The sequence below is a fragment of the Microcaecilia unicolor genome, chromosome 2, assembly GCF_901765095.1.
Source record: "Microcaecilia unicolor chromosome 2, aMicUni1.1, whole genome shotgun sequence".
Lineage (NCBI taxonomy): Eukaryota > Metazoa > Chordata > Amphibia > Gymnophiona > Siphonopidae > Microcaecilia > Microcaecilia unicolor.
Window position 1 is genome coordinate 61,514,674 of NC_044032.1, and position 20,755 is coordinate 61,535,428.

Genomic DNA, 20,755 nt, shown 5'->3' on the forward strand with positions numbered 1-20,755 from the left:
TTAAAAATTTGTGAAAATGTCTGAGAGTCTCTTTTCCCTCAGTCCAAATCATAAAAATGTCATAATATTTAAAAAAAAGTCTAATGTGTATTCAAAAATCTCTTTCAGTTCTGCCATGAAAAGGTTGGCTTATTGTGGTACCATCTGAGTGCCCATGACAGTGTCCATGACTTGTAGATAGATGTCATTATTGAAGCTGAGGTAGATGTGGATTAGATTGAATTTGCTTGATTTTGTAATAGTTTGTGTATTTGTGGTCTAGGGTAGATGCCTTTAGAAATTTGTCACATGTATCCACTGAGGCCAGGAGAGTGTCAAGTGGTAGAGGTTTGGTATTTTTTAATTTGTTCAGAAAGTCTGTGTTGTCTTGTATGAAGCTGTTTGTCTTGTGTACCTGCACAAAACATCAAAAGTTCATCACGTACCTTCTTAAACCTCCACTACCCCAATTGTAGAGGACTCAAATACAAATCACTACACACATCTACCTTCCCATACCTCTGCACAAAATCATGGAATTAACTACCGAATGCTATAAAAACAACGAATGACTTGACAACCTTCTGGAAGTTATTGAAGACGCACCTGTTCGAAGAGACTTGCAATAAAAATCTTCCTTGATTCCATTCTATATCAAAACCAACTAATACTGATCCCTTCTAATTTGATTATGTTAATCACATTATCACTATTGGTCATTATATCTTACCTGTTTTATTTTGTGTTATGTAAATAATTCTACTGACCTATCTACCTAATTTCTTACACAGTAATATGTTAAATTAGACCATACCTCTTACTCTGTTTATGATTATACCTTTTGCAACATAGTGTAAGCCACATTGAGCCTGCAAATAGGTGGGAAAATGTGGGGTACAAATGCAGCAAATAAATAAATACAAGGGGCCTGATATTCAGCCGCCAGTGGGTAGTGCATTTGCTGTCTACCGCCATCAATACCAAAGATCGCAAAAAGCATCACAAACTATCTTCTATTCAGAAAAGAACTGAAAACACACCTCTTTAAAAAATTTCTACAACAAATAAACTAGCTATCGATGTCCATTCCGATTACTAATCACAAACTATCCTTATAAGCCCCGACCAAAAGGTAAACTGTAACAGTAAGCATCACCATAAGTCTCAACCAAACTGTAAAATGTAAACCAATACTGCAACTGTAAACCAGAATGTAATTTGTAAGCCACTTTGAACTGAAACTTGTTTTTGTATAACAGTGGGATGCAAGAATGCATAAATAAAATTAAATTAAACCTGAATATTCAAGGCGGTCATATCCAGCGACCAGCATTGAGTATCCGGGTTTATTTGAGTTGTTAAAAAGTTGACCAGATATGCCAATATTCAGCACTAGCTGGTTAACGTTTTAGCGGTCAAAGATAGGCCTGCTATTTAAGCGGCCTATTTTGACCACTCAATATAACTAGTTAGGCGCTGACTATCCATGCCTAACCGGCTATGTCATGCTGGTTAGCAGCTAGCCACTAACCAGGATATTCAGCAGGAGATAACAGGTTATCTCCCACTGAGTATCTGTGGTTAGGTGCTTAAACCCTATTTAACCCTCCAGGAGCCATTCCTGACCGGTTAAATAGTTTTGAATATCAAGGGGAAGGTGTTTAAGAATCCCAACTATAAGTCTAGATATTTTTTCTGTGAGTATACCACTACCAAACATGATTGGTCTGCCAGGTTTCCTGGTTTGTGAATCTTAGGTAGAATATAAAAAGTGGCCACAGATGAGTGGTTTGGTATGACACTTTCCAGAGGTGACTGTACATGTTTTGTGTATTCCTGTGTGAGTTCCTCAGTCAAGTTAATTGTGGACATTTTCTCTCTGTAGTTGCTTTGCTGGCAAACTATGATCCAGTGTTGAAAGAACTTATCTCATCTCGATCATTGCAACGTGACTCTGGCAGGTCTCCCTATTTTCTCACATGTCCAAATTACACTTCTTACTCTGGCTTTCAAGGCCATTCACTCTAGCACCCCCTCCTTTCCCACTGCCCTTATCTTTCCTTATAACCCCCCCCCCCCCCCCTCATTCCCTCTGTTCTTCCACTGCTTCTTTTCTTTCCACCGCTCCAGTTCACCTCTCCCATTTAATGTCTATTCAGCATTCTGTCTTCTCTCTGGTCCCTTCTTTCTGGAATGCTTTTGCCCTCTCCCTACGTTCTGAACAATCCTTTTCCTGATGTAAGTCCCTGCTGAGAGTCTATTTGTTTAAAGTAACTTTCTCTTTTGTGGCCTCCCACAGTGACTTGGGTCCTGATCCAGAGTCTACTTCGTCTTCCTAGGAAATTTTTTTTCTACTTCCTCTGTTTCTTTCTCTCATAACTTGTAGTTCCTGTCTTGCATTTTTAATATTTGAGATTGTAAACCGCTCTGATGTATTGTGAAATATGGTATATCAAGTGTTACTAAACTATTGCTGTCTTAATGGATATTTCTCAAGATATTTCCAAAAGAAATCAATTAAACCAGGCTTGAAATGTGAATATTGATGTGAAAATCAATGAATCTATTCTAGGATTTAAGAAAATTTCAGATCAATCTGCAAGTATATTTGAGAAGACCATCATCACAGGTATACAGAAGAAAGGTTAAATCTGAAAAGTCATGGGAAAGGGTATGATGGGGCCGCCACACTGAAGTGCAGGCAAGAAGTACATGAAAAGCATGTGTACCGTGTGCTCATATAACAAACTTAGGGGCCCCTTTTACAAAGCAGTGGTAGGACTAATGCGAGGGTAGCATGCGCCAAACTGGCACTACCGCTGGGGTAGTGAGTGCGCCCGCAGTAATTCTGAAGTTGGCAAACGCTGGTTCCCATGATAGAAAATAATTTTCTGTTTTCTACTGCAGGGGCATTCCCGGTGGTATTCAGTGACATAGCCACATTGGCACATGCTGCATGATGACTGCATGAGTAACGTGTGAGCCTTTACCGCCAGGTCAATGGCTGGTGGTAAGGGCTTAGGCCATAAATAGGCGCACCCATTTCCCAGCCCATGGAAAATGTCCTTTTTCCCAGCTGCAGTATAAAATGGCCCAGAACGCGCCAAAAACACACACCTACACTACTGCAGGCCAATTTTTACTGTTGCTTAGTAAAAAGACTCTTAGGGTCGATTTAGTGCACATTAATGAATTAGTGTGCATTAAAAACCATGCAGTCCATAGAAATACAATAGGCTATGCAGCATTTAGCACACAGTAAATCCGTTAGCGCACCTTATTAAAAGGCCTCCTTAGCTCTAAAATTGAAGGGCATACTTCCAAAACCCTATAAGTCCAGTGCAACTAATATGGACTTAGCGGGTTTTGGAAATATGTCATTCAATTATTCCGTGAAAGGCAGATCAGAATGGAAGCATTTTTATGAGTCAGTTGAAAATTTGTATACTTTTTTCAGCAAAGTGTTAAGAAGTGGCCTGTGCTGTCTTCAATTGTGTCTACTTCAGAAAGGTCAGAGTAGCCTAGTGGTTGGAGCAGTGGATTATGAACTAGGGAAGCCCCCTTGTTCACACACTCCTTGTGATCTTGGGCAAGTCATTTAACCTTCCATTACATAAGTTTAGTTTATCCAAATGTATCTACAGGCTTGATATACTGCCTATGGGAGGTCCATGAGAGCAGTTTATAATACAAAATCAATAATTCATAATAAAATCAAAAAGGAATTCCATTAAAAATAGGAAAGAGGAAGAAAACTTAGGGCCTCCTATTCAAAAGGGATTTAACTGCCCAGTTAAGTTATGCTGAACTTAGACAATGCTGCTGAATATCCCCTGACCATCGTTGCAGTGTTCAGGCAGAACCTGGATGGAATCAAACTAATCCAGAATTTATGTGGGCACCAGCAATACTCAGTGATAGTACCGGACTTAGAAGGGATAAGTAGATGACATGGATGGGCAGACTGGATAGTCACTTAGGGAGTAGAAATCCAAGAGAGGCGTATGTGTTAGGCGGTGAGAGTCTGCTAGGTACGGATGGGGAGAGGGATCTTGGGGTGATAGTATCTGAGGATCTGAAGGCGATGAAACAGTGTGACAAGGCTGTATAGAGAGAGGTGTGACCAGCAGAAGAAAAGAGGTGTTGATGCCCCTGTACAAGTCGTTGGTGAGGCCCCACCTGGAGTATTGTGTTCAGTTTTGGAGGCCGTATCTTGCTAAGGATGTAAAAAAAATTGAAGCGGTGCAAAGAAAAGCTACGAGGATGGTATGGGATTTGCGTTACAAGACGTATGAGGAGAGACTTGCGGACCTGAACATGTATACCCTGGAGGAAAGGAGAAACAGGGGTGATATGATACAGATGTTCAAATATTTGAAAGGTATTAATCCGCAAACGAACCTTTTCTGGAGATGCGAAGGCAGTAGAATGAGAGGTCATGAAATGAGATTGAAGGGGGGCAGACTCAAGAAAAATGTCAGGAAGTATTTTTTCACAGAGAGAGTAGTGGATGCTTGGAGAACTCTTTTATTGAAAAAAACTAAAAACAAATTACACACATGAAAAAACAACCAACCCTCCCCTCACATCCCCCATCAACATCCTACCTATACACAAGCAACCTACCTATATACAAACCCCCCTCCCCCCACATGATAATACATTAAATTTATCTACCAAATACCCCAGAGTCCCCAAAACCCCTGCAAACAGCCAACTGAAAGCCCCTCATGGTGGTTTTAGCCTGACATGCTTCCACCACCTTGCGGATTTCTCCACCCCCTTCTCCACCCTTTCCCACTTTGCCGCTTCCTGCACCGCCCTCACCACATCCCAGCTGACGTTTTCCGCCGACCGGACATCCTGGTGCAGGGAGACCCCACACCGCGCTATCCAGAGGCAGTATCGGAGTATCACTGATATCAGAAAGCGTGTCTCCGGATCCAAGCGCCCTACTTTTACAGATGGACCGTACACCCAGTCCGCATAGGTGTACCGACGGAAACTGGGGATCTGCAACAGAGAGGAAACCCGGTCAGAAACATGGACCGAAAATGGGCATTTCTGCAGGAAATGCTCCATTGTTTCCTCGACCCCAGCACATTCCCCCCTTGGACATCCCCTGTCCTGCACTTTCCGATCTTTCAAGTTGGCTCTCACATACAGTTTACCGTGAAAGGACAGCCACGCAATGTCTGTGTATTTCACAGGGATCCGGTCAGATGTAATCAACCGCAACCCCTGCTTTAACACTGGGTCTGGCGCATCCCGCAGCGCTAGGGGCGCTGAAAACATCTGTGATCGAACCCTCTCCATCCAAACCCCCCGCTGTCCTTCTTTCACCTCTGCCACTGACACCCCCCACACCCTCACCAGCTTCACCAGGGTCTTGCAATAGCCTACCCTCCCCGGGGCCCCCTTCCGCAGAGCTACTACCCTTCCCCCTTGCTGCCATAGGTCCCAGTACCTGCTCCACCATTGCAGAACACTCCGTGCCCACCCCGGGGGCTCCTGCCCAACCGCCCTGCCCAAATTAAACTGCAGGAACAGCGCACTGAAGAACAGGACCGGGTTTACCATTCCCACCCCCCCCCCCCCCCCCCCTCCTTCCTGGGCAGATATGTAACATTACGCTTCACTGGGTTCATCCTGTTTCCCCAGAGCAACTGGAAAAACACGCTATATAGGGCTGTATAGCGGCTTTCCGGCAACAAGCAGATGTAGCTAACAAATAAAAACAAGGGAATTAGATGAGCCTTTATCAACTGGACCCGCTCCCTCATCGACATTCTCCACCCCTTCCATCTGTCTACCCGTGCCCTGGCTTCTTGGAGACACTTATCCCAGTTGTATAACCTATAATCCCCCTGGTCAAAATAAATCCCCAGAACCCTGAGCCGCTCCCCTGGCGCTGGAAACTGACCACCCAACTCAAATTGGTGCCCTTGATCTTCCCCAACCCACAGGCTATTCGATTTTTGAAAATTGACCCTCGATGCTGTGACCTGCGAGTAATCCTGGATCAGCTCCTGCAGTCTTCCTCCCTCCCTTTGGTCCGCCACCCACACTGTGACGTCGTCTGCATATGCCACGACCCTCAGCTGACTACCTTCCCCTACCTCCACACCTTGCAGTCCCTGCGCCCCTCCCTTCTCCACCCGTCTTATAAAAGGGTCGATGGCATATGCATACAACAGCGGGCTCAGCGGACACCCCTGCCGCACCCCTGCCCCCACCGTAAACCCCTTCCCCCTCCACCCATTTACCAAGGGGAAACACCCAGCCTGCCTATACAGCAGCTGCAGCTGCTCTACCCACCCCTTCGGGAACCCATAGTGTTCTAGAATTCTCCACAGGACATCCCATTGCACTCTGTCAAATGCTTTATCCTGGTCAAGTGTCACCACCAACCGACCATTCACACCTTCCCTACTGTGTTCAACTCCCTCTCGTACCCATGCTGCTGCTTCCAGGACCCCTCTGCCCTTAACCCCGCATGCTTGGGAGGCCGCTAACAATCCCGCAGACACCTGCCTCATCCTTTGAAAAAAGCATTCTTGCGAAAATCTTCCGATCGGTGTTGAGCAGCGCTATCGGCCGCCAATTGGCCAGCAGCGATGAGTCCTTCCCTTTGCTCAACAAAATCAGAGCTGCTTCTGTCAGGGACCTGGGGAGGGAACCCTCCGAACGAGCTGCCTCCCATACCTTCAACAAGATCGGCCCCAGTTGCGCCTTAAAGGCCTGATAAAACTCGGTCGGCAGCCCGTCCGGCCCCGGCGAGGTCTTCTTGTGGAGTGCCTCAATGGCTTCTTCCACCTCCTGCACAGTCCATGGTTGCAAAAGTCCCTGGAGCTGGGGTCCCCAATCCCCTATCCCTGGGGTCCCTTCCACATAGCTCTCCATCTGCTCTTTATCTATCTGCTGGGCCGAGAGGAATGCTTCAAAGTAATCCCCTACTACACCTAAAATCCCCTCCTTGGAATCCTGAAGGATCCCTCGTGTGTCGCGCACTCCCTCAACCACCCTATGGTCCCTCCTCTCCCTACAACAGGCGAAGGGATCCGGGCTAACCATCTTTCCGAAATCTCGTTCATACACCAATGAGGTGTAACGATTGTACTGCACCTTTTCCAGGAGCTCTTGGAGTTCCCTTATTTCCACCTCACTCCCCCCCTGAGAAATTAATCTATCCCTCTTCTGTTTCACTGCCAGACCCAGCTTCGTCCTTTCCCTACCCTCCCTTCTCGCCTGCCTCAAAAAAAAACCCCGTGTGCGTCTTTTCACCGTGTCCCACCACCCACCAATCGATGAAAATGCTCCTTGTACTGTAACCTGGTCGTCCAAAAACCCAAGAAATTCCTCCCGCACCTGCCTGTTACCTAACCACTTTAAGTTCAGCCTCCACAACCCTCTCCCTGGCCTCTGTGCTCCCGCTCCCCCCACCTGAAGGAGAACCATATGGTGGTCCGAAAAGTCCACATCCACAATCTTTGGGCCCCCCAGACCAACCCCTTTCCTCACCAAGAAGCGATCTATTCTGCTCTTGCACTGTCCTCTAAAGAATGTGAACCCCTCCTGCCCCTCACAAAACTCCACATGTGCGTCAACCAACCCCGCCTCCCGCATAATCCTCGCCAGTCTCACCCCATCATAGCTCACCTGCATTAACCGTCCCCCACTATCCATTTTCCTCAATATAGTGTTGAAATCCCCACCCCAGACTACCTGGCGTGAGGTGTACAGGTAGGGCCGAATTTTCCCAAAAAGGAGTACCCTTTCCCTCTTACTCTGGGGCCCGTACACGTTGACCACCCTCAACGCTCTTCCCTCCCAAATCACATCTACCACTAGACATCTCCCCACCCCCAACTCCACCACCCTCTGGATATTCACCCGGTGCGTCTTAAATAAAATTCCCACTCCCCCATACCTGTCCCCCGCCAACCCCCACACCGAGGGTCCCCACCTCCAGGCCCGTCTCGCCCGCCTGATCTTTTCTAGAGACGTCAGCCGGGTTTCCTGTATCAGGAAACAATCCGCCCGGACCCGCGCAAACCTGTCATACGCCAAGCATTGCGCCTTTGGGGAGGAGATACTGGCCACATTAAGGGTAGCAAATGTTAATACAAGTCCCGCCATTCTCATGGAGAGTAACCGAGCTGCTCAACACCTCCTATACTCTGTACCCGAACCTCCTGATGTTCCCCCTTCGCACCCTGAGACAGGTCCTCTTCCGTGCGGCCATCGTCCTCCCCCACCCGATCCCCTTCCCCCCCACCAGTCCCACCTGTACCTCCCCTCCCCCTTTCTTCCTTCCTTTCTTCTTCTTTGTGCTATCCAATCCCACTTCATTACCCCTCACCCTCCCTTTCCCCCTTCCCCCAACCTCACCCCCTAACTCCTCCTCTAGGTTCTCCCTGTCCTCCAAAACCTCCTCCAATTCCACTCTGTCCCCCCACTCATACACTTGGGCCGACGCCCCCTGCACAACCCCCTCGGCCTTCCTCTTACTCCCCTTCCCTCTCCCATCCCTTCCACCCTCCCCTCCCCCTGCCTCCTCTCTCCCCCCTCCCTCTTCCCTACTGCCCTGAACCTCCCCCCCCTTCTTCCGACTCCCTGTACTTCCCACCTGAACCTCTTCATATTTCCTTTTGCCTTCTGCTGTCCCCCCTGCCTCTGCTCCCTCCTCCATCAACTCCACCCTCGTCCCCTCCATCTGTTCGCCCTCCTCACCCTCAGCCCCCCCCATCCTCCTCTCCTAACACCTGATATCTATTCCCCCCCCTCGCCCCCTGCTGCGGCACCTCCCCGCCTACCGCCCGTGTCCCCCCCTTTCTAGACTTCCTCCTCCTCTGTGGAACTCGCACCCAATCCCCCTCCTGCTCCTCCCCTGACGCTCCTTCCTGCCTCCCCTCCCCTTCTCCTACCAGCTCCTCCCTGCCCAGCACCCCGTGCCCTGCCCCCTCCTCTTCCCCTACCACCCCGCCATACCCCTTCCTCCACATGTCCCACTCATTATGGGACGCCCGAGGGCAATTCCGGAATGCATGCCCCAGCCCTCCACAGAGATTGCACCGAATCGAGGTACAATCCTCCGTGGAGTGCTGGGTGTCCCCACATCTCCCACACTTTACCACAGGGCAGGACATGCTAAAATGTCGAAATGAACCACACCTAAAGCACTGTCGTGGCTGTCCTTTGTAAAAACACAGTATCCTGTCACGGCCGATGAAAGCTGCCGAGGGGATGTGCTGAACGACATAGCCGTCCTGTTTTAATTTTACCTGGGCTCCCCAACCTCCTGCCCAAACCCTACTCGGATCCGGTAGCTTAGTAAGTGGTGACTTCAGCTCCGCATACCGCTGGAGCCAATAAGCCAGATCTGCCCCTGAGATAGACTCATTCCGCACAAGTAGGGTAACCTGCACCAGGTCCGGCTTGCTGATCGGAATCACCCTGAAGTCCCGCCACTCCCCCTTCCCCCTTACTCCCTCATACCGTTCCCAAAAAATTTCCATCCCCCTCTGGGTCATAAAGCTTACATCATATTCGGGGATGTTGACGGGGTGTATACAAGCATAAAAGTCCTCAGGTATGAACCCCATCCCCATCACCTGTTTCAAGACCTTTTCCCGGGACGGCATTGCTCCGTCCCCTATCCATTTAAGCTGAACCACATTGCGTCTTTTTGGTAACTGCCCACCCCCCTTTCCCCATTTCCCCCAAAACCCCTGCCTGTCCCTTCATACCCCGCAAGTCCTCCCCCCTCCCTCCTCCCCCCTCCCTGGACCACTGCAGCAAAGGACACAGACCCTTGCCCCCATCGCCCCCCTACACCCTGAGCTGGTGCCAGCCCTACCCTCCAACTCCGCCCCCCTCCCTTGCTGCCCCTCAGCCTTACTGTCTTCCCTACTCCCCCCCACCTCCTGCCCCCCCGTACCCGTAATGATGTCATCTCCCCCCTCCCGCTGCCCCTCCCCCCTGCCTCCCCCCCTTCCTTTTACTCTGGGGCCTCCCTGCCCCTCAGGAACCATACCCCCTCTTCCCTGATGCTGGCCCACCGACATACCTCCATCCCCTGCTGCCCAGACACCTGAGTCCCCTGCATCAGGCAAATCTACACCAAAAGAACCTTCCCACTGCAAACCTTCAGCAGCCCCAGAATCCCGCAACAAACCCCCTTCAGCCTGCCCTCCCTCCGGCTGAAACCAAGTCTGGTACCCGCATTACCGGCAGTCCTTGCGGCCATTACTTGCTGCGGGGCTGGCGCTGCAAGAATCTCCCTGTCTGCCCCTTCTTTCTCACAGCCTTCTGGGTGCCTTGACTCCTTTCTCTCTGATGGCTCTGCTCCGGTCCCGTTGTCGAACCCGTGCAAACTCCCTCCTCCTGCGCCCCGATTGGGCAAACCTGCCCTCTCATCTGCTGTGAGTGGGCAGAGCTTCCTCGAACCCGGAAGCTCCGCGTATCGTCTCTCCGCTCCTTGCTGAAAATTAGCCTCTGTCCCCCTTAGCGCTACAGCCTTCTGGCTCGCCTCCGATGTTCCACCGGCTGTCTGTGATGTCCCTTGCAGCTGCGAACTGCCCTCTGCACACTGCAAATCAGCCGTCTCGCGATCAGGTATGACGTCCTGCCCCTTCGATCCTCGTGGGCGGACCTGCTGCGCTAGTAATGGCACTGCGCTTGTAGGTTGCTGACCTCCCGAAACCGATGCCTCCAGTGGAAAAAGAACCACCTGTGGCTGCAACCGCTTGTCCTTGCTTGCAGCCCACTGCTCCATTCCGGGTACACCGCCCTCTTTCTTCTGCATCGGCTCAACCAGAACTGCATTAGACAACAGGCTCTCCCCTGTAGCGCCTGACCCTGTGTCTAGTATCTGGAATGATTGTCTCTGAAACTCTCTCGCTTCTGTATTTTCCTCCACAGGTCTCTGTGTCTGAGAAGTCTGATCCAGACCAGCCCTGACGTCCCTGAGCTCTGCTGTCTCTGGAAGAGGACCGGGCTGGCTTGCCAGGTACTGCATATACTTTAATGTGGCTTGTGTACCGCTCCCGGTCAGTTCTGGCACTGAAGAATGCAGGGACCCAGGAACTGAACCCTCTGTCTTCTTCCCTCTCCGTTCTGCTGTGGGGTCTGATCGTTTACTTCCCTGGCCTCCAGCGAGAGAACCAGAAGCCATTCTTTCCTTGTTCACATAAATCTCGCGCAAAGGGTTCCCAGGGCCTTTTTTTAAAACCCCAAGCAGCTGTTCTTTCTTCCCAAGCATTTTTTTTAGACGTGTTTCTTCCTTTTCATATAGGTTCTTGTGTGTTGCTGGAGCTACTTTAATCATGGTTTTAGCCATCTTGATACGTTTACCCAGATCCACCACCTCTTTCTCCACGGCCTTGATTCTCCTAACCACTTTAATCAAACCACTAGCCGGGTCCTCTGGGTCCTGGATTCTCTCCCAAAAATCTTCCTCTTCCGAGGACACGCTGTCCTCACTGCCTGTCTCCTCAGATTTAGGCTGACTCTCCTGACAGGTATCCATCTCCTCCACCTTCTCTCTGCCCGGCAAACTCCCTTCTTGGGCCTTCACCAGCTCTCCCCCCCTCTCACCTTCTGGATGTTGTAGGCCAGTGAGGGGGGTACCGGACTGGCTTCTGCCCTCGGGCTGCTGTTCTCTCCGGTCTACCGGGCTCCTCTCCCTCCTCTCTGCGGCTTTAACAGAGAGGGAACCGTTCTTCCAGTCCTTCTGGTCCTGGGCCCCAGGAGGCCCCATATCCTGGGCCTTGCCTGAGGACCGCTCCCCAGGGACCTTCCTCATTTCTGGGGAAGGGGCTAGGCCTCACTCTCCCTTCCCCCTGGAAGCCTGCAGAGCCTCTGGCAACACTTCCTCCTCCCTTCCAAGCTTCAACAGCAACTGCCTTGGAATGCCCTCCCGTGGGAGGTGGTGGAAATGAAAACGGTAACGGAATTCAAACATGCGTGGGATAAATATAAAGGAATCCTGTTCAGAAGGAATGGATCCTAAGGAGCTTAGCCGAGATTAGGTGGCAGAGCCGGTGGTGGGAGGCGGGACTGGTGGTTGGGAGGCGGGATAGTGCTGGGCAGACTTATACGGTCTGTGCCAGAACCGGTGGTGGGAGGCGGGGCTGGTGGTTGGGAGGCGAGGATAGTGCTGGGCAGACTTATACGGTCTGTGCCCTGAAAAGGACAGGTACAAATCAAGGTAAGGTATACACAAAAAGTAGCACATATGAGTTTATCTTGTTGGGCAGACTGGATGGACCGTGCAGGTCTTTTTCTGCCGTCATCTACTATATATGGCTAAGAAATTTTATGGCTTTTCCTTCAGAAACGTGTCTAACCTTCTTTTTAACTAGCTCTGCTGGCTTCCTTGAGTCCATCCTCCAGAAAAAAGTACGGTCCATAGATTGTGCATTAACCCCCGGATTCTATATAGTGTGCCTAGAGATCAGTGTGGGTTCTATAACAACAGAACAATGTAACTTAACAAGCTAATGAGCACTGATAACAGCACTTAACAAGCAATAATGAGCACTAATTGACACTGACTAGAATTTACACGTACAACTCACTAACTTCTTTTTAAAGAGATGCCGCTGAATCAGGAACACACAAAGGTTTACCCATAACTGAAACCTAAAATCCCGTTCCACAGTTGCATGAAAACCCACAACTAAGTGACTACTACTACTACTACTAATCATTTCTATTGCACTACTAGATATACGCAGCTCTGTACACATTATATGCAGGTACTTTTCTATCCCTAGAGGGCTCGCAATCTAAGGGCCCCTTTTACTAAGCCGCGTAGGCGCGTACGTGCGCCCAACACACGCCAAAATGGACTTACCGCCTGACTACCACGTGCGTCTTGAAGTAATTTCATTTTTGGCGCATGTCCGATACGTGCATCTGAAAAATATTTTTTATTTTCTGGCGTGCGTAGCGGACATGCGTCAAGTGGCACCTGACGCGCGTAGGTCTTTACCGCCCAAATTCTTTACCGCTAGGCTGGCAGTAAGGTCTGAGACCCAAAATGGACCCCTAAGTTTTTGTACCTGTGACAACGCTGTAGAACACTTGTGTGCAGATCTTAAAAGCAGCACACTGCATAAACACAAAACCTCAATCACCACTCAGTTGCTTTATTCAATCCTAGAGGTTCCACACTAGATAAAAAAAAATAGACCCAGCATCTCTGTTTCTGTAAAAGCACAAGATCTGGATCTCCACCATGAATAGAGGGCACTACCTTTTCAAGGACAGCAAAATGTAAATCACTGAAGGTACATGAAGCACTTAAACCATTGGGACACCATCAGGCTCATTTTTGAAAGAGAAGGACGCCCATCTTGCGACACAAATCGGAAGATGGGTGTCCTTCTCACTGGGTCGTCCAAATCGGTATAATCAAAAGCCAATTTTGGACGTCCCCAACTGCTTTCCGTTGCAGGGACGACCAAAGTTCACGGGGGGGGGGGGGGTGTCGGAGGCATAGCGAAGGCGGGACTTGGGCGTGCCTGACACATGGATGTCCTCGACCCATAATGGAAAAAAAAAATGGGCGTCTCTGACGAGCACTTGGACGACTTTACCTGGTCCTGTTTTTCTTACGACCAAGGCACAAAAAGGTACCCGAACTGACCAGATGACCACCGGAGAGAATTAGGGATGACCTCCCCTTACTCCCCCAGTGGTCACTAACCCCCTCCCACCCTCAAAAAAATCCTTTAAAAATATTTTGTGCCAGCCTCTATGCCAGCCTCAAATGTCATACTCAGGTCCATCACAGCCGTATGCAGGTCCCTGGAGCAGTTTTAGTGGGTGCAGTGCACTTCAGGCAGGCGGGCCGAGCCCCCACCCCCCACCCCCACCTGTTACACTTGAGGTGGTAAATGTGATCCCTCCAAAACCCACATTTAGGTGCCCCCCCCTTCACCCGTAAGGGCTGTGGTAGTGGTGTACAGTTGTGGGTAGTGGGTTTTGGGGGGGATTTGGGGGGCTCAGCACACAAGGTAAAGGAGCTATGAACCTGTGAGCAATTTATGAAGTCCACTGCAGTGCCCCCTAGGGTGCCCGGTTGGTGTCCTGGCATGTCAGGGGGACCAGTGCACTACGAATGCTGGCTCCTCCCATGACCAAAGGGCTTGCATTTGGTCGTTTCTGAGATGGGCGTCCTTGGTTTCCATTATCGCCAAAAATCAGAAACGACCAAGTCCTGGGGACGACCATCTCTAAGGAGGGCGTCCCCGACCGTATTATCGAAACAAAAGATGGATGTCCATCTTGTTTCAATAATACGGGTTTCCCTGCCCCTCCATCGGGACGTTTTGCGAAGACGTCCTCAGCAAAACTTGGGCATCCCTTTCAATTATGCCCCTCCATGGGAGCATTCTCTTCATGCTGATAGAACTATCTAATGAGCCTGGTCATTAACGGGCGCAAAGTTTTACCCACATAAACCAAAGCACCAAATGGCATAAATTACTTGTGCTGTTTCACTAGGATTGAATAAAGCAATGAAGTGGTGATTGAGGGTTTGTTATTCTTTTTTGAAGATTATGTGAGTTGAAATAAATATAGATTTATAAATAGACATTTAGGGCCCTGTTTACTAAGATGCGTTAGTGTCTTTTGCGCACTTACACTTAGCATGTGCGCTAACCATGTAGGCTCCTATAGGGATATTGTAGGCACGTACGTGGTTAACATGCGTTAACAATGTTAATGTGCCTGTAACGCTGCTTAGTAAACAGGGCCCTTAATTTGTACAGGACCAAGGAGTTTCTGCATATGATAAGATACTCTGTGGTGAGGTGCGGACCTGAAGTAGCTGTGCACTGTAAGAGGTCCTATGTCCCACAAATACCCGTTTTGATGCAGTATCTACTTTGTGCCTTGTTTGTATATAAGAATGGATAGGCGTGAATCATTTCTTTACTCTTTCCAAAAATACTAGGACTAGGGGGCATGCGATGAAGCTACAAAGTAATAAATTTAAAACAAATTGGAGAAACTTTTTCTTTACTCTGTGTAATTAAACTCTGGAATTCGTTCTCAGAGAATGTGGCTTAGCGGGGTTTAAAAAAGGTTTGGACAGCTTCCTAAACGAAAAGTCCATAGACCATTAGTAAAATAACTTGGGGGAAATCCACTGCTTTATTTCTGGAATTAACAGCATAAAATGTATTGAACTTTTTGGGATCTTGCCAGATATTTGTGACCTGGATTGGCCACTGTTGGAAACAGAATGTTGGGCTTGATGGACCTTTGGTCTGTCCCAATGTGGCAATACTTATGTACTTATGCTATTCTGTGTAATCACTTTGTTTTTCTGTAATATATATTGATCGAGGTGGTGTGTGTGCCCATATATATTTTTTGTTTTTCAGGCATAGATTTTTTGCAGCCCTAAACATTTGCTGGCAGTTTCAAAAACCTGGATGTACCAAATAGCAACATTTAAAAGATAGAAAACAGAGAGTATGGTTAAATGGTCAGTATTCTCAATGGAGAAGGGTAGTTAGTGGGGTTCCCCAGGGGTCTGTGCTGGGACCGCTGCTTTTTAACATATTTATAAATGACCTAGAGATGGGAGTAACTAGTGAGGTAATTAAATTTGCTGATGACACAAAGTTATTCAAAGTTGTTAAATGGCGGGAAGATTGTGAAAAATTACAAGAGGACCTTACAAGTCTGGGAGACTGGGCGTCTAAATGGCAGATGATGTTTAATGTGAGCAAGTGCAAAGTGATGCATGTGGGAAAGAGGAACCCAAATTATAGCTATGTCATGCAAGGTTCCACGTTATGAGTCACAGACCAAGAAAGGGATCTAGGTGTCGTCGATGATACGTTGAAACCTTCTGCTCAGTGTGCTGCTGCAGCTAAGAAAGCAAATAGAATGTTAGGTATTATTAGGAAAGGAATGGAAAACAAAATGAGGATGTTATAATGCCTTTGTATTGCTCCATGATGCAACCACACCTCGAATATTGTGTTCAATTCTGGTCGCCCGCATCTCAAAAAAGATATAGTGGATTAGAAAAGGTGCACAGAAGGGTGACGAAAATGATAAAGGGGATGGGACGACTTCCCTATGAGGAAAGGCTAAAGCAGCTAGGGCTCTTCAGCTTGGAGAAAAGGTGGCTGAGGAGAGATATGATAGAGGTCTATAAATAATGAGTGGAGTTGAACGGGTAGATGTGAAGTGTCTGTTTACGCTTTCCAAAAATACTTGGACTAGGGGGCATGCGATGAATCTACAATGTAGTAAATTTAAATGAATCGGAGAAAATGTTTCTTCACTCAACGTGTAATTAAACTCTGGAATTCATTGCCAGAGAATGTGGTAATGGCGGTTAGCTTAGCGGAGTTTAAAAAAGGTTTGGACAACTTCCTAAAGAAAAGTCCATAGACCATTATTAAATGGACTTGGGGAAAACCCACTATTTCTGGGATAAGCAGTATAAAATGTTTTGTACTTTTTTGGGATCTTGCCAGGTATTTGTGACCTGGATTGGCCACTGTTGGAAACAGTATGCTGGGCTTGATGGACCTTTGGTCTTTCCCAGTATGGCAATACTTACGTACTTATGTATAGCCCTCCCACCTAGACCTTTTTTTTAAGGCATATGTAAACATCATGTTTGCCATTTTACAATCTCTGGCAGAGGCTGCATGGGAAAGTTTGTACTGGCTCCAAAGCAACAGTTCTTATCCCGCAAGGGAAACCTCACCTCAGACAGGGTCAAGGGGCAGAATGATGAACATGCTGAGAACCAGACAGGATTATGGAAGGGACCTGCTGCACCCTAGAGGAGGAGGGGAGGGGATGGAGAGAGATGAGGGGCAAGAAGTATTTGCATGGCATTGGATGGTGCGGGAGGAGGTATCAGGTGTGAAGATTGAGGGATTTCAGATGACAGACCTGGGTGGGGCAGAAATGGCAGTCAGGCTCATAGACCTTCTCACAGTCAGCACCAATGCAAACAGTCACAGGACAGGCTGCAGTGGCACTTATTCGTGATTTAAACATGGTCTCAGTCCCAACGTTCATCTGTCATTGGATGTACGTTGTGTGCTATCTGGAATCAGGGATACATATCATTGATACAGCACCGCCCTTGACCCCTTGTACCACCCCTGACACGCCTCTGCATTTTAGTGACTTAGTTTTGGCCTGCCCTTTTGTAAAATACTAGCATATACATTTATGACAGGATTAAGATATTTAACGTGCAAATAATGCTTGTAAAATGACCACCATGGCTACTAGAAGTTACTATTTTCTAAGTATATTCAGCACTGCAGCCAGTGACAACCAGTTCTGAAAATTGGCCTCATATATGTAATAACTGTACACCAGCATTATTCAGTAGTGTGGGGAGAGGCAGAACTCATAATCTTTCTCTGATTTTTCTCCAGTCTTTTGAATGTTTGTTTTATTTCACTAAACATAGTTTGATTTACCAAGCGCTAGAACTGAGCAATTCTGTTCCTTATTTACTAGCATTTTAAGTGAAAATTCTAAAGAGAAACTCAAGCCAGAGGAACACAAGAAATAAAATTCACACAGACAAGCTACTCCATACAAATTTGAACTGAAGTATTAGTAAATAAGGATTGAAATAGTTATATTGCTAAGTTTAACAGCTTACATCCACTGAGCATCTTCTGGAGGAGGGAGGGGATGAAAGAAGGGGGTTATGCATATTTTTACCCACTCAAGTTATTGACACTTATATCTACTTTTCTTTTTATATTTTCTAAGCTTGCAAACGCAAAGAACAAGAACCGAACAAAGAAAAGAAACAATTCCCAAAAGAAATCCCGACTGGTTTTCACCGATCTTCAACGTCGAACACTTTTTGCCATCTTTAAAGAGAACAAACGTCCATCCAAAGAAATGCAGATCACCATCTCCAGCAGCTAGGCCTGGAACTCACCACTGTCAGTAACTTCTTCATGAACGCCAGGAGGCGCAGCCTAGAGAAATGGCAGGACGATTTGAGTTCAGGAGGAAGCTCCTCGACCTCCAGCACTTGTACCAAAGCATGATGGAAGGAAGAATCTGAATTGGGCACAATTCAACTATAACCAAAAAAAAAAAAACATAAAAGGACTTTCCACAGGGGCCCTTCACTGGTGATTTGAAAGCTTAGTTTCCTAGGTAAGACGCTGTTATAATTATTTAAACCGTTAGAAACCTCTAATAACACATTTAAGAATTAGCTGTTTCCTACACAATGCAACCCAGGACAGGCCATACATCAAACCAAAGATTCTAACGATGTGATCCAGTAAGTGGTTGGTATGCAAAAAGGACAAAAAGGAGAGTTTTTTTTTAAACCTAACACCTTACTTCTGGAATTACTTAAGACTTTTCATAGCACAAGAAACCCAAACTAAAAACCACTGTGCATAACATGAAAATGCAAACTACTGAGCACAAATCTCAATCATACAAATTAGGGACCCGAGAACCTGGTTTGTAGAAGCTAGGTTTCGTTTTGCTAAAGTTGACAAAGGCTACAGTGATCCCTTTTATAATTTTTTTAATGTATTGATTTAAAATTCACAGTCAGCCAGATTCAGTATACTTAAGCTCAAAGCATCAAGCACAAATATGATAGATGTAAGTAATGAATTAGCCGTAAGGCTATTTCCAAGAGACTCGCGGAATTGGAAAGCTGTTAGTGGGAAGCAAATGACCTCAAAATTCAAGCACATTTTATAGACTGTCACCAATTCAGCGCTTTGTATGCAATGCAGCTACATACTCAGGAGGCCCAGTTAACTGCTTCCAGGTGCAAATGCAAGCTTTCAAGACACTTAGGCCTAGATTCTATAAATGGTGGCAAAAAATCGTCACTGAAAAATGTAAACACAGAGTTATTCTACAAAAGATCCATGTCCTTCATAGAATAGTTCTGAGCACATGAACGATGCCTAACTTTATGCATGTTCAAGTCTATTCTGTAGCAATGTGTGTAAGTTACATAAGAACAAAGGAATAACCATACTGGGTCAGAACAGTGGTCCATCTAGCCCAGTATCCTGTTTCCAACAGTGGCCACTCCAGATCACAAGTACCTGGCAGAAACCCAATTAGTAGCAACTTTCTGGTAATGCCATTGGCACACCCCCCCCCCCCAAAAAAAAAAAAGCCCCTGTCCAAACCACCTTGAAATTATACACTATAGGAGTTCCGCACACAGCGTTATAGAAGAGGTTCAAGTAAGAGTGACCAAAATGATAAAGGGGATGGAACTCCCATATGAGGAAAGGCTGAAGAGGTTAGGGCTCTTCAGCTTGGAAAGGAGACAGCTGAGGGGAAGGTATGATTGAGGTCTGTGAAATCCTGAGCGGTGTAGAATGGGTAAATGTGAATCCATTTTTCACTCATTGAAAAAGTGCAAAGACCAGGGGGGGACACAATGAAATTACACGGAAATACTTTTAAAACAAATAGGAGGAAATATTTTTTCACTCCAAGAATAGTTAAGCTCTGGAACTCGTTGCTGGAGGATGTGGTAACAAGGGTTAGCCTATCTGGGTTCAAAAAACATTTGGACAAGTCCCTGGAGGAAAAGTCCACAGTCTGTTATTGAGTTAGACATGGGAAGCCAGTGCTTGCTCCGGGATTGGTAAATGGAATGTTGCTACTAATTGGGTTTCTGCCAAGTACTAGTGACCTAAATTGGCCACTGTTGGAATCAGGATACTGGGCTAGAAGGACCATTGGTCTAACCCAGTATTGCTATCTTATGTTCTTATGGATACAATGTGCACATAACTCCCAATTAATGCCAATTAACGCCAGTAATTGGTTGTTAGCAGCCAATTATTAGTGCTGATTGACTCATTGATTTGCACACGTGACTTTAGTCGCCATATATAGAATCCGAGGGTTTGGGTCTTCCTAGCCAATTAATCCGTTGCTGTTTTTGTTTTTAAGAATCTACAAGGCCGATATTCAAAGGGTTTATGCTCCTCTCATTAACAATTAGGCTTCTAAATTGACCTCTGAATATGTACTTGGACTAAATGCCTAAATTTGAGAGGATTTAGTGAGAAGGATACTGTAGGGGCTGATTTAGGGTCAGCACTAGGCCCCTAGGTCTAGGCAAATGAAAGGCAGACCTCAGTTTAGGAGCATAACTTTTAAAGTCTTACATTAGGCTCCTATGCTTGACTGAAAATACAGGAGCCTATATGTAGGCACTTAGCTTTTATTTGAATATCGGGCCCTACATTTTTATTTCTGGCTACTATTACAGTTCTATTTAGTTCAAGACTGGATTCTTATCTTTTTCATTATGGAAATCCCCCTGTGGGATATTTTCAGGTAGAAAATTAATTTGAGAACTTCACTATTTTAGATGTATTTGTATATAAAATATATACTTCATAATTCATTCCAGTTTAACTCTCTATACTCGGATTATCAGCTGATGCCATAATTCCAAGACAAGCTAATCCAATTCTGGTTTTACATCATGGGATTCATGGACTTCTTAAAGAAATCAGAGTGGAAAGTCTGTAGATGCAATGGAATAAAACCAGATCTGGATCTGGCATGGAGCCAGTTGATAATCATATTCCACATACTGGATGTCCTTTCATTTTTTTTAACCAGCCATGAACAGCACATCACATCAAGTAAGCAAGAGTACTGCTAACCAGATGAACCAATATTTTTCAGGGGGGTTTTATATTCTACTACTATTGTGATTACTTTAGGACTTAGAAAGCCTCGTAGCCCA

The 20,755-nt window shown here is 46.9% G+C and overlaps 1 protein-coding gene across 1 annotated transcript in view; it reads left to right on the forward strand.

Annotated features, from left to right (window-relative positions):
• ONECUT2 (one cut homeobox 2) overlaps positions 1-18,047 on the forward strand; it is a 90,866-nt gene extending 72,819 nt beyond the window's left edge. The window contains 3 exon segments of the mRNA XM_030192080.1: positions 17,761-17,795; positions 17,797-17,908; positions 17,911-18,047. Coding sequence (XP_030047940.1) covers positions 17,761-17,795; positions 17,797-17,908; positions 17,911-18,047 — 284 coding nt within the window.
• The last annotated feature ends 2,708 nt before the right edge of the window (positions 18,048-20,755 follow it).